This window comes from Oryzias melastigma, linkage group LG12, assembly GCF_002922805.2.
Source record: "Oryzias melastigma strain HK-1 linkage group LG12, ASM292280v2, whole genome shotgun sequence".
NCBI classification, from domain to species: Eukaryota; Metazoa; Chordata; class Actinopteri; order Beloniformes; family Adrianichthyidae; genus Oryzias; species Oryzias melastigma.
In genome coordinates, this window is record NC_050523.1 from 23591566 (window position 1) to 23605864 (window position 14299).

Sequence of the window (14299 nt, forward strand, 5' to 3'; positions counted from 1 at the left end):
GAGGGCGGTCAAACTTTGTCCCAAACTTCATTTTAAAACCTTTTTTAAAGATCACTCTAAGTTTAAAATTAACCGTCAAAACATGCCGAAACCGAATATTCCCAAGAAACCCTCTGAAAGTGGTTGGAAAGTGGTAAGCGAACAAGTATCACACGAGGATGAAGAGATGCTAACCTCGGCTAGCGACCATTAAAGAAGCCAACATGGCTAAGCGGAAAGATACCGGGTCTGCTCCAACAACTTCAAATAAAGCGCCTGCCGGTAAGAAATCAAAAAATAAGGAGGAAAACGAGGAGGATGTCTCTAATCTGACAATTTTAATAGCAATTCAGAACATGGCGAAAGATGTGGAAGAACTCAAGGAAAAAGCTGCACAGAGTAGCTCCATGCTAGCTGCACTGAGCAAAGCAGTCCAGTTTAATGCCGAAGAAGTCAAAGAATGTAAAGGCAAAGTAAACGAACTTGAAATGCAATTCCACCTCCTTAAAAAAGAAAACGTTGAACTGAAAGAAAGGCTGAAGGAGAAAGACAGGTACAAGATGCGATGGTGCTTAAAGTTTAAAGGTTTGCCGGAGAAGAAGGATGAAAACATCAGACAGGAGACCATCCAGCTCTTCAAGCGGATCATTCCAGACATAGACCTGCGCAGGCTCGAGGACGCGGTAGACGTGGTGCACAGAGTGGGGAAGAAAGAAGATAACCGGAGCAGAGCCGTGATAGTCCTGTTCGCTCGAAGGTTGGTCAAGGAGGAGATCTGGCGCAGAAGCAAGGACTCTCCCGTGTGCAAAGAGAGAGGCATTCGCTTCTCCGAGATGATGCCGCTGGAGGACAGGGAGGCGAGGAAGAAGCTGTGGCCGCAGGTGGAGCAGGAGTGACGGGAGGGAAAGCGCGCATACTACCGAGGCCCGCATGAGTTCATCGAGGGTAGAAAGATCGGTTAAAGACTGATAACTTTGAAATGTTAAATGAGTGAAAAGTTTCATAGGGACACTCACTTGTTACAGAAAGGAGAAAAAAAGAGAGTTTTTTGTTTTTTTCCCATTAGTGTTCATTCTATACTTGTACTTTTATGTTCAATTGTTCTTTTTCACTTTCTTCGTTAAATGTGAGGGGTCTTCGAGATCTGGTTAAAAGAAAAGCCTTATTTTTGTTTCTTAAAGAGCAAAAAACACAGTTTTTGTTGTTACAAGAAACACATTCATGTGATGGAGATGAAAAGTTTTGGGCTAACATGTGGGGAGATAAAATATTATTCAGTCACGGAACCAACAGGTCAGCTGGTGTTGCCATTTGTTTTCATAAATTTCCAGGTGAAATCATCACTCATAGGCAAGATATTGAAGGTCACTGGCTCATAGCAGCCCTGAAAATTGATGATCTTTTTTTCATATTAGTTAATGTTTATGGTCATAAACTGGATTCACAAAATAGAGAAATGCTACAAAGCATAGTTAGGGAGGTTGAAGACTTAAAAACGCTCCACCCAACAAATTTAATTTTAATGGGAGGGGATTGGAACATAACGCCGGATGAATGGGAAGATAGATGGCCATCAAAATATGTAAATCACCACTATAACTCTGTCATGGAAGCATTTATTAGAGATAATGATCTCATTGATGTCTGGAGAGCTCAAAACCCAGGAAAGAAAGAATTCACATGGTACAAGCCCAACTGTGCGGCTAAATCTAGAATAGACTACTGGCTTATCTCTGAAGCTCTAGAAAGATTTACTTGTAAAACCTCAATTTCTAAAGCTCCACTGACTGATCACAATATTATTGAAATAGCACTTGGTTCAAATAGTAAAAAAACAAGAAATAAAAGTTACTGGAAATTCAATGCTAATTTGCTCAATAACCAAAACTATTGTTCTTCAATTAAAAAAATTATTTCAGATATTGAAAAAGATGAAAACATTAAGAGCTTTTGCAATAAGTGGGAATATATTAAATTTAAAATTAGAGAATTTTCTATTAAAACTAGTAAAGAATTAATCAAAGAAAAACAGAAAGAGGAAAAAAAATTATTTTATGAAATAAGTGAATGTTGCAGTAAATCTGACATGACACCTGAAGATAAAGAAAAACTTTTGGTCTTACAGTCTAAACTAGATGATATCTTCATGAAAAAAGCTCAAGGAGCTTTTGTAAGATCAAGAGCTAAATGGATGGAGGAAGGAGAGAAAAACACGACCTATTTTAGTAAACTAGAGAAAAGAAGACAAGAAAACAAAGCAATTACAAGTTTATTAATTCAAGGAAGAGAATGTAAAGACACCAAAATTATTGAAAAGGAAGTTTATACGTTTTACAGTAAACTATACACATCAGCTTATTCCTCTTCGGAATCTAGTATGTTTCTAAACCATATTTCCAATTTCATACCCACAATAGATAATTCGTTTAAAGAATTCTGTGATTCGGACTTAGACATTGAAGAACTAGATGCGGCTGTAAAGAAACTTCCATTAAACAAAGCTCCTGGTACTGATGGGCTCACTGGAAACTTTTATAAGCATTTTTGGGAGGAGATCAGAGGTTTACTGTTTAAAGCAATTCTGGAATGTATAAAAAATCAGCAACTTACGCCCACTATGAAACAAGGACTTATAACTTTGATCCCTAAGCAAAACAAAGATAAAAGAATTTTAAATAATTTGAGACCTATTACGCTCCTGAACACAGATTACAAAATACTTTCTGGATGTATTGCAGCTAGGTTAAAAGAGGGTTTGTTTAAAATAATTGATGAAACTCAATCAGGTTTTTTAGGAGGAAGATCTGTTCACAACAACATACGATTAGTTTTGGATTTAGTCGAATATAGTCAGGAGTTATCAATTAACGGATTTATCCTTTTTCTCGATTTTTATAAGGCTTTTGACTCGGTTGAGCACCCATTTATTATGAGTACTTTAAAATACTTTGGATTTGGCCCTAAACTCATTAACTTAATAAGTATGTTATATAAAGACATCAACAGTAGTGTGGTGTTAGAACACGGTACCTGCCCCAGATTTAATGTGAATAGAGGCATCAGACAGGGCTGCAACAGCTCTCCCTTACTGTTCATTCTGGTTGCTGAGCTGTTAGCAATCATGATCAAAAACAACAATATAGAAGGCATAAATATTTTAGAAAGACAATTAGTAATAAGCCAATTCGCTGATGATACTACTCTGTTCTTAAAAAATGAAAACCAACTGCCAAAAGTTTTAGATTTAATTGATAAATTCTCCAAAGCATCCGGTTTAAAATTAAATATTGATAAATGTGAATTATTTTCTCTCCATGATCAAACAGCCCAACATATTTGTAATATTACGGTTAAGACACAAATCAAATATTTAGGTATCGTCATTTCCAAAGACAAAGATGTTATAGTGAGAGAAAATGTGGGTAAAAACATAGATAAATGTAAAACAATTTTGAACTCCTGGCTACAGAGGGATGTAACTGTATTTGGAAGAGTTCTTTTGTCTAAGTCAGAAGGCTTATCCAGACTCATATATCCAGCCCTTTCACTTGAGATTTCTGATAAAATGACCAAATATATTAACGCTATTAATTTCAATTTCATCTGGAAAAATAAATGTCACTATATTAGAAAAGCAGATGTCGTCAAAAAAATTGAGGAGGGAGGTTTAAACGCTATAGACTTTACAGTTATGAACGGGGCCCTTAAATTAAGATGGTTGAATTTGTTTATTTTAAACCAAAATTCTCTCTGGTTTATTGTTCCCAAGGCTGTTTTTAAAAAAATAGGTGGAGTTGATTTTGTTTTACGCTGTAATTATGATATTAACAAACTGCCTGTGAAACTATCAGATTATCACAAACAAGTTTTCCTTTATTGGTCTCTAATTTTCAAACACAATTTCTCCCCACACAATTCACCTATTTGGAATAATCAATATATTTTGTTTGGTCGAAAATCTCTCTTTTTAGAAAAATGGTTGGAAAAGGGAATTTGGGCTGTTGCTCATCTCATGGACAAACAGGGTAATTATCTTGATTATAGCACTTTTTGTGCAAAATATAATTTGACTTGCTCATCAAAAGAATATGATAAAGTAATTAAATCCATTCCAATTCCTACTAAAAATCTTGCTCAGCAAATATTACTACAGCAACACTCTTCAGAGATGAGGCAACTCTGTGTGGAAGGTTTTTTGCTGAGTGATAAAAAATTAACAAACAAAATTTTTAGAAACATTTTAAATAATTTATATTTCCCTGCTACGGGCTGCACGGTGGCGCAGTGGTTAGCGCTCTCGCCTCACAGCGAGAAGGCCCCGGTTCGAATCCCGGCTGGGACCTTTCTGTGTGGAGTTTGCATGTTCTCCCCGTGCATGCGTGGGTTTTCACCGGGGACTCCGGCTTCCTCCCACCGTCCAAAAACATGCTTCATAGGTTCATTGGTGACTCTAAATTGCCCCTAGGTGTGAATGTGAGAGTGAATGTGTGTGTGATTGAGGCCCTGAGACAGACTGGCGACCTGTCCAGGGTGTACCCCGCCTTCGCCCTTCAGTAGCCGGGTTAGGCTCCGGCACCCCGCGACCCCGAAAGGGAAGAAGCGGACTGGAAGATGAATGAATGAATGAATATTTCCCTTCCCCAGTAAAAAGAAAATATATTTTGCAGAACTATGATACCACAGAGGCTAAGAAGATAGGAACAATATATTTATCATATCCTGTCCCTCACAAAGCTAAAGAAGTGACCTTTAAGATACTAAATGATATCTACCCTTCCAATCATTTATTGCACTCCCGCTTTAAATGGGACAGCGATCTTTGTGTGTTTTGTGGAATAGATCTAGAAACACTGGAACATCTTTTCTTTGAATGTATACATGTAAAAGCGTTTTGGTCTTCTTTTCACAACTGGCTGGCAACAAAAAACATCATCATAAACCCTTTACTTTGGAATAATATTAAAATAAGATTACAGTTGACTGATACAAATCTGGACTTTCTGATTAACATTTTGATTATTATGGCAAAACAATTTATACATAGGCCTAATTGTAAATTCCTAAAGGTGAAACCTCACATCAATGGATTTGTAAACTGTCTCAAAGTCTTTTCCAAGTCATTATATTACATGAAACAAAAAAATGCCCAAAAATTGTCAAATTTATTTGAACTGTATAAGGTCTTGATATAAACCCCTCTGCTCTGCTTTTTTTTTGTATTCACTTGTTTCTGCTTTATGTTTATTTCCTTTGTCTCATTCATACTGATGTCATTGAAAATGCCATGATTGTTTGAGAATTATTTGCAATAAAAAAAACAAAACAAAAACGGCATTTATTTTCGTTTAATAAGGAGGCGCGGCCTATGATTGACAAGTGACGATCGCGGTGGATTCTGGGAGCTGTGCTCCGGTGTTTAGCTAGTCTGCTACAGATTTAGCGTTAGCATGATCGCTATATTTCGGTTTTTGTCCTGCTGCCGTGATGTAAACTGTTCTAATACGCTCTCTGGGAGTCATCTGGTGTATTTTCTCAGGTAAGTACTAAAAGAATAACTTTATATTTGACGGAAATAAATCATTAATGTATATTAGGATCATTTATTTTAGTTCCAGTAATTCGATTTTTTAAAATTCTCAGCAACATTAATATCTATGATGTTTAAAGTTCAAAAAAGGACGTTTTCTCTGTATTTTTATTGATAGTTCTTTTCTTTAATCGCAAAGTTATAACATATAAGGACATGATTCAGATCTGCTACAGTAACACCAGAATCTCTTCATGTGAAGTTAAAATGTGAAGACAGACAACTTTCAGTTAATAAGAACATATAATTTAAATATTTAATTTTTAACAAATGTGTACATGTTATATTTATCTTTGTCTTGTGATTTTAATGTATATTAAATGTTATTTTTTTTTAATTGTATCTAATGTTTGTCTTGTATGTTCCTCTTCAGGTCTGCTTCTGGTGGTGAGCGGTTTTATAATCCAAAATAATCCAGCATTTACAATTAAAGGCAGTAAAATTCTAATTTTAACATATGAAGATGACTCCTGCTGATGTGTGATTCAATAAAAATCATGTTTAACATATCTGAGTGACCAGTCTCTTCTGTGTATTCACTGTTTTAGCATATAGGTAAGACAAAAGGAAATGTGGGTCAAAGTCAGATCTGTACAAAATTTATTTTTGAAGCAGATGAAATGATTCAAAACATTACAAACATTCATCATTAAAAATTCAGAATTAGTTTCCCTTTATTCAAAGTAGGGACCTCTTTAAACATGTCATAGTTAGAAACCATCATCTATGATAATACTGTCTGTTTTTATACATTTAAAGAACCTAATAAATGATCCTAAAGAGTACATTTCTATCTACTGAAAATAAAATCAGTAAGAAATTAAAGAAAAAAAAAAGTTTAGTGCTGGGTTGAAGAGTGTGCAGCGGCTGGACGTTCTCTCCGATCCCCATGACAGCTCCAGACTCCAGACGTCGCCCGTTCACGTCCTCCACAGTGATGAGAGAACCAGGAGCTGCTCTTCCTTGTAGAATTAAAAATAAAAGATGTCCATCACCATCGTCCGCCTCAGCTGATCCAGGTGATGTGGGTCCACGTCGAGCTCACGTTGCTGTGGTGGTTTTGTTGAACTGTCCTTCTGGTGCCAAATGGAAATGAGGTCACCATTAATCCAAACTGTAATTGTAAGGAAAAGAAAATAGATTTCACTCAAAAATATTTGTACATGTGCTGTTTCTGTAAAGATGAGCTAAACACACAAAATAAAATATTTCATCTTGTTTATGCTCAAAATACATGTGAATATCTTTAAACCAAATCTTTTAAGAAAATGAGTTTATCTTTGAAAGAACATGACAGTATTTAGTTGGATTGTCAGCAGAAGAGGAGGCAGCATCAGTCTGTTTAACCTCTTCAGACCTGATGTTCATCACATTCTGACTGATTAGTTCATTCTGCTTCACTGTGACTGTGTTTAGAGGATTCACTTTATTAGCTCCAGCTTTAAGACGTTGACATGATTGACTTAACTAAGAAGTAAAAAGAAATGCTCCTCATATTGTAATCACAGCATCATGTGATCATATATCAACAATTTGATTTAACACTAGAGAAAAACTACGTTTTACACAATCATATTACTGTTGTGGTGTATTTTAATGTGTATATAAAGACTACAGTAACTTAAGACTAAATAACTCTTATTGAATAAGTTAGCTTAGGACCACAGAAATAACATGTTCAAACAGTGGATGTTCAGTTCGTACTAAACTCGTACCACGGGAAAATACGTTTTCATTGTTGTCTAAAAGTCACTTCCACAGCGTTACAGATTGTGTGTCAAACACCAAGTACTCACCTGTAAAGATTCATGATGTAAATAATCCACCGCGGTGCAGCTTTGCTGGAGAATTGAAGTGGTTAGCCGTTAGCTTTTAGGAGCTGCAGACGGCAGAGCTGTGGGCGTGAACTAAAACAAACCGGAGGAAAAGCGGGTGAACTCGGTCCCGCCCCTTTCCCCCATATTTGGAACGTCCGTGTGAGGCGGAGTTAACTCCAGCCAATATGGCTGTGGCCAGGAGCTGAATATTCAGGCTTCATTTCAGGGACTGTGGAAGTCAATGGGTGACGTCAGAGATGACGCGTCTAATTATATATTAAGTCTATGGTGTGCACCCACCCACCCAACCAGAAGTAACCATAGACTGTATATAAAATAACTGGACGAAGCAAGCCCCCCTACTTCCGTGTTCCATATAGGAAGTACCACTGGGTTGCAAAAAGACCAAAGTCCCATTGACTTACATTGGGAAACAGTTATTTCTCAGTCATTTTATACGTCAGAATAATCATTCTTCCTCTGCTGCTTTCTGATTAACTTCTTTTTTCTAATCCCAATTTTTTAAAAGATTTTTTTTCCCATTATCACAAGTTATTAGAGTTATAAATTGACCAATCAGATGGCTCCATAAGCATTTGTGGGTCTGACGTCGACCGTCTGGGGGGTTTGAGTGACAGATGACGGGTAGCCAATAGGAGCAGACTTCATCAATGGGTCCGTGAAGACCTTTTAACACCTACTTTACAATTCAACAATGTACCAATCATTGTCCTACTGTTGTTTTCCTCAATGGAATGTACCGATGCAGCAGTTTAAAACAACAAGAGGAGCATGCTGTCGACATTTTTAGATGAGGATTTACTCTGTAGAAATAGATTTCACTCTGAGGTTATGTGCTTTGGACCTTTTTGTTTATTTAACGTTCGTTTTTCTTTATTCTACTGTTTTGATTGTAGCTTATAAATTATAAGTTGCATATATGCGCATAAAATCACCAACCAAAGTTTCATCTTCTTCACTTTTCCAGCTTCAGCCTGAATTAGACGCAGCCGTCTGAGGAGCTCGAGACAAACTAGACAGGACCTGGTGGTATTTTTAAACAGGAAAAAGATCCAGCTGTTCACTTGTTAGGATGGTTATTTAATTTAAATACCGCTGAACGCACTTCTCACGTGCATCTGATCAGACTCTAACGTGGCAGCGCGTGTGAAGAGACAAACAAGGCGCACGCGTCACCCAAATGCTCCTTTTATCTCGACAAAAAGGAATAAATGTAAGTAAATCCCAAAGGACCGCTGACAGAATCAAATGTTGGAATGGTTCTCCCTCAAAGGCTTGAACAATGACTTCTACAATCAGCCCAGTCTCAGTAAAATGCGTACATATGCCACGATTTGGGAAATACCGTGTTTAATATACGCCAAAACCGGTTTTTGCGTGCATATAATACGCGCGGTCCTAAACGTGTTAAAATGTGTTTTCCACATTTGACACGTCCCCTGATGGAGGCGTGAGCATCACAGACAGCCTCACAAACGATCAATTTGCTTTTCTAACCCTAACCATAACCGTAATCCTAACCTTAACCAGGAACGACGTCATTTAGAAAAGAGCCGGAGGATTTCTGACCACGTGATCAAAACGAAACCTAAAGTCGTGTATATTGTACGCCGGCGCAACCCATTCTCTACCGTTGTGTATCATATGCACGCAAAAAGCGTGTTTGCCGTATATTATACACGGTATTTCAGAGTGCAAAGTCGTGGAATATGTACGTATTTTGCTGAGAGTGTGTTGCAGCAATTCTCCCGAGACGCCGTTATTGAAGCTGCTTACATCCGCGGTCACGTGGTCGAGGCGTGGAAAGAGGCGGACGGTTGCAATAAACTCACTCCTGATTGGCGACAGTACTTCTTGTAGATTCCATGACTCAGCTATGACTCAGACCAATCGCTGAAGATGGGTTGCGAATGGCGGTATCTGTTTCAGGAATTGACGGTGAAAGCGGCGGCCTACTTTCGCGAGGAGAGGAAGTAATGCATTTCCAATGGGGGACCTCATTGCTCAGTCCATTATTTTTACAGTCTATGGGAGTAACACAGCCCCCTGACTGAGCATACGTGAATGTATGTGTAGTTTCAGGGAGGTGATGAAGCTATCACAGCATCATTTTAATCAGTACAATCTCTCCTATGTGACACTACCTTTATTTTGCCATTTTTCTGTGTTATATTCAAACACTAGACATAAATCATGCAAAAGCAAAAAAAATCCATCTGGAAAAATTAGACAAATTTTATTTTGGAAGCCCCAAAAATGTTTAACAAACTCTTTTTGCAATATAGAATGAAGGTTTTAGTTGCAATCTCATTAATAAAACAAGACTAAAGTTAGTCAACAAACTAATAAACATATTTTTGAATGATAATACAAAAAAAAAAAAAATCCAAGCAAAATTCACAGATTCCTTTTTTATGCCACATATTAAGAACAGTTTCAACAGTTTCTGTTGATAGAGGAAAATCACAGACCTCACAGCTCCATCATGATAAGACCATTCTTATGCAGTTATACAGACAGTGATCAGTCTGCCTGTAGCTTCAGCTTACCAGCAGCCCAAAAGAATTTCTCACCTAAGAGAACTGCTGTTCAATTAACATTTTTCCTGGAATTTCTTTTTCAGATTTTTCTATTTTCTTATACATTTTCATTGTTGTGTTTGTGAGGAATAATAAAAAGGTTCTAGAGAGAAGTTTTAAGCAGTTGTATTTCAGGTCTGCTCAACTGGAATCTGCTCTCAGGTGGGGGCGTGTCTGTCTGCTCTTTTGCTCTCCACTCGACACAGAGGCGGGGGGTACTTTCACGGAGAAACACAGACTTTGCGTGATTTTTTGACAATGCCAGTGGTCGTTTTTATAGTAAACTCATGTCAGACCCCCTCCCAAGATAAATCTATGACTGGTTTCCTTTATGAGGGATTTCTAGTGGCGGACAGCTCCGATTTGCTCCCCCCCTCCACCGGAGGCGCGATGCTCTGCCTTGCAGCTGTTAGATCAAAGTTTGTCTTCAGTCTCATTTATTAAAATAAAGATAGTTTTTGCCCAAAAACTATAAATAAGGGACGTATTCTCCACTTTATTCAATCAAAATATCAGTTACAGTTAATAAAAAAAAGTTAAAGTTCATTTTAGACTGAGTTTTATCATGTTGATCTCACAGCAGCACCGCAGGACGCCTGTGGGGGTCCGTCGGTTCCAGAGGGTTAAAGCAGGCTATTTCACATTTACCTGGTTTGTGTTGCTTTATGACATCATCTCTACAATGATGTAATTCATCTGACATCAAATAATGATGTCAGATGAATGACGTCATCCATACAATGATGTCATCCTATGACATGATGATGTCACATGCCACATTTGCATCCTTTGATGATGTCATGTTGCATCTCATTATGTGTAATGATGTCATTTTTATGTCATCAGTGGCACTTCAATAACTGCTTTTCTTCAACAAGAACAGCACCTGTCAAAATAACTCAAGTACTTTAAAGCGTTACTTTTAAGGAGAGCTCACCCAAGTCTGAAAGAAAATGACAATGAAAAAAATTTTAAGAAACCTTCAAAAGCTGTTTGGTAAAGCAGCTGATCAAAGCTCTCACAGCGACAACAGCTCTCTCGAGATGACTTCATGGGATTTAGAAAATAAAGAAAGTTTAAACACAGATGATTACAAATGGAATTTGAGGGCATTAGGGTCTGACAGTGAAGCATCGGAATGTTCCAACTATATTTCAAAAATCATGAGGGAAGCAAAAGACGCCACAAAACCCCTCGGGTATAAAATGGAAAGAGAGCAGATTTTAGCAATGATGGAAAACATTTTGTACAGAGGAATGTCAATACGAGAACACATGTCTTTCCAACAGATACTTGATCAAAGATTTAGGGGGGATGAGGACTCTCAAACTATATACCAAATGTGGAAAGTGTTTAATTCCATATTTACTTTGGATGTTATTTTTCACTTTAATGCAATTAGATCTATGATTCACAATGAATTCATGCCTGAAATGAATTCTTTTATACAAAACATTTCATTGAGAAGCTTAAAAAAGAGGCTAAAAAATTTCAGATGGACCCAACACAACAAGTATTGGATAAAAGACTTGATTCACAACAATCATATCTTAATAAAAAAACTCCTACCACGGTTCAATAAACATCAGTTAAAGGATTTATATTCTGAATGTTTATCCAGATTCAGTAGTGCAATACATAAACAAATGAGGAAATGTGTATTAGTAGATAAATCCCAGTCCTCAGATGAAGGTCATGATTCAGCTGACTCAAGCGAATCAGGGTCTTATGGAGAGAGTCAGTCTGAAACTATTTCACAGACTGAACTGTTCCCTGGGGAAACAGTGGAATCCATCTTGACAGATACCTTTTTAGAAATATTTTACTGTCGTATGAATAATATAACCTCTGCCATCATCGATGCTGCAAATGAGGTTATCTTTGGAGACAGTACTGTGCCACATGAGGCAAATTCAGATGTCGTTAATGAAGAGGCTAAAAAGAAAAGCACACAATTTTATGATGAAACTGTGGACACATTGTTAGTCAAAGCTTTAAAGAAAATAAAACGAAGAGCCTTACGACCTGTAACTGTAAGAAGAGTTACAGCTTGTATTGCCCGTTTTTACAGATCAATTTCTGTTGGTCTTTCTTTCTGGACAACATACTCTCGTTGTGAATTGCAAACCTTTTCAAGACAAGACATTTTAAGACAAGTGTATAAGGAAGCTCTGGTAAAAATTGTCCACTACTACCCAGAAATGAGCAGTAAAAGGATCTTAAAACAGATCGAACGCTACCTTTACCCTAAAATAGAATCACAAAAAAAAGAGAAGAGAGCAAGGAAAAAAATAATTCTAAATAAATCTTGGTGTCAAAGTAAAAAGTCATCAGAAAAAATAAAGAAAACCAGAACAAATTTGCAACTAAAACAGTCCGTCCAGAAAGTAATAACACTGGTGGTTCAGAAACTACTCAAGGACTCAGACTGTGTGGAGAGGATTTGTAGAAGAATTCTGGAAGCAAACACCGACGAGAACATGCTGATGGATTTAAACACACAACATAAAAGTGTTTTCAAGGAACTCTGTGAAGAATGGGCAAGGTCAGGGTGTATGCCTTCAATGAAAGATGTAGGAAGTGATCAGCTTAATGAAATGATTGCTGCATATTTCATTAAGTACATAGAAAAGTCCCAGAAGAAGACTTGTACCATGAAATCGTTTTCTGAAAAGACAGAAAACCATCTTCACACAGAACCTGAAAGAAAATGGTGGAGAGAGGTGAAAAATTTCTTCAAAAGAAAATTTGGTTCTTCAACGGAAAACAAAAATGAATCTGGACAAATCAGCACAGAAGAAAAAGTTAGAGAGTGCGTTCAGAAAGTGATAGTGCTGTTATTTCAGAAACTACTGAAGGACTCAGACAGTGTGAAGACTATATGTAAAAGGATTCTATATACAAATGCAGCAGAAGTTTTGCGAAAAAACTTGGACACAATTCATGGAGATGTTTTTAAGAATCTCTGTGAAGAATGGACAAGGTCAAAGAGGATACCTTCAATGACAGCTATAGGAAGAAATCAGCTCAATGAAATGATTGCATCAAGTTTCTTTGAATGCATAGCAAAATCTGAAAAAAAGCCTTTTTTCTGCTCTAACAAAGATTTTTCAGAATTTTCAGGAGTAGAATTGTAAAAAGATGGCACCGCGGGTTTGTTGGGTAGCTTTGTTGTCCGACAGACCCTTCCCTAAGTGAGTTTTACCTGAGTGATGTGGTTTCTCCACTTATGTTATATAGATGATTTATTACATAGGTGATATGTTATAAAAGTGATAAGTGGGTTAGTTGATAGATAGGTGATATGTTATGAAGGTTATATGTTTTATAGGCTATATGCTGTGTAAGTTATATATTATATAAGTTATGTATAATGTAGGTTATTCGTTATTTAGATGACATGTTATATAAGTAGTATGCTATGTAGATTATATTTTTTATAGGAGATATGTTGTGTAGGTGAAAATTTGAATTAGTCCCCAAAAAATGTGTCTTTTGCATCTTATTAGTGAACCATTTTAGCTACTACTTTGTTTTGTCATTGCATATGTTTTTATGCAGGGGTGTGTGTGTGTGTGTCGGTGGGACTGGGGGGAAAATAGGATTTGGTTGTGACCAAATTCCCCCCTAATCCCTAACTACTAAAAAACTATATTGTGAGGGACTATATAGTACCCTGGATTTTAAAGATAATTACGACACGATGCTCACAACTTTTTTCTTGTTTTCTAAACACTGGATATAACGTCACCAATTTCACGAAGTGGAAATCAAATAAAAACGAACATTTCCGTTTATTTATAAATGTGAAAATGTGGATGGTTTATTTAAATATTGCATTTACACATGTATTTTTGTTCAAAATTGTTCGACCGCTATGCATTGTGGTCTATATTAGTTAATCTAGTGAGCATCAAGGCACACCAGTTTTTCGCAAAGACTTATTGGAAATTTTGAGTATACTTGATTTTAGAAATAGTAGATTCAGACACATCTAGAAAATGGCGAAAGCACTAAATAGTGCACTATAGTGATTGTGGGGGAATTCTGACACAACCCCCATGTTTTGTTTCTTTTAGTCTTTAGTCTTACTTTTGGTTTTTTAAAACTTAGTTGTTTTTTTTTTCTTCAAGAAAGTACTTTGAGTCACAATAGTTGGAAAAATTCTCTTCAAATAAAGTTTTGTTTGATTTAATCTGTAAGTTAGGGGTAAAAAACAGTTGACTGGATTTGGGTTTTCTATTTATTCTAAATACATTGCCCTTTTAGCCTAGAGGCATTCAATAGTTAACCTATATCAACAGAACTGAACCTCT

At 36.7% G+C, this 14299-nt stretch overlaps 1 protein-coding gene and 1 long non-coding RNA gene across 2 annotated transcripts; one reads left to right on the forward strand and one right to left on the reverse strand.

Annotated features, from left to right (window-relative positions):
• Positions 1 to 243: 243 nt before the first annotated feature.
• LOC112163327 lies at positions 244 to 1826 on the forward strand (the record flags this gene model as incomplete). The annotated part of the gene is given in 1 exon segment (XM_024299673.2): positions 244 to 1826. A coding segment is annotated over 1 exon segment (632 nt), but the record flags the coding sequence as incomplete, so codon positions are not given.
• A 4240-nt stretch (positions 1827 to 6066) lies between these two features.
• Positions 6067 to 7636, reverse strand: LOC112163262. The gene is made up of 2 exons (XR_002922253.2): positions 7363 to 7636; positions 6067 to 6680 (listed from the first exon to the last, which is right to left on the reverse strand). It is a non-coding gene; the product is annotated as an uncharacterized LOC112163262 (long non-coding RNA).
• Between the last annotated feature and the right edge of the window lie 6663 nt (positions 7637 to 14299).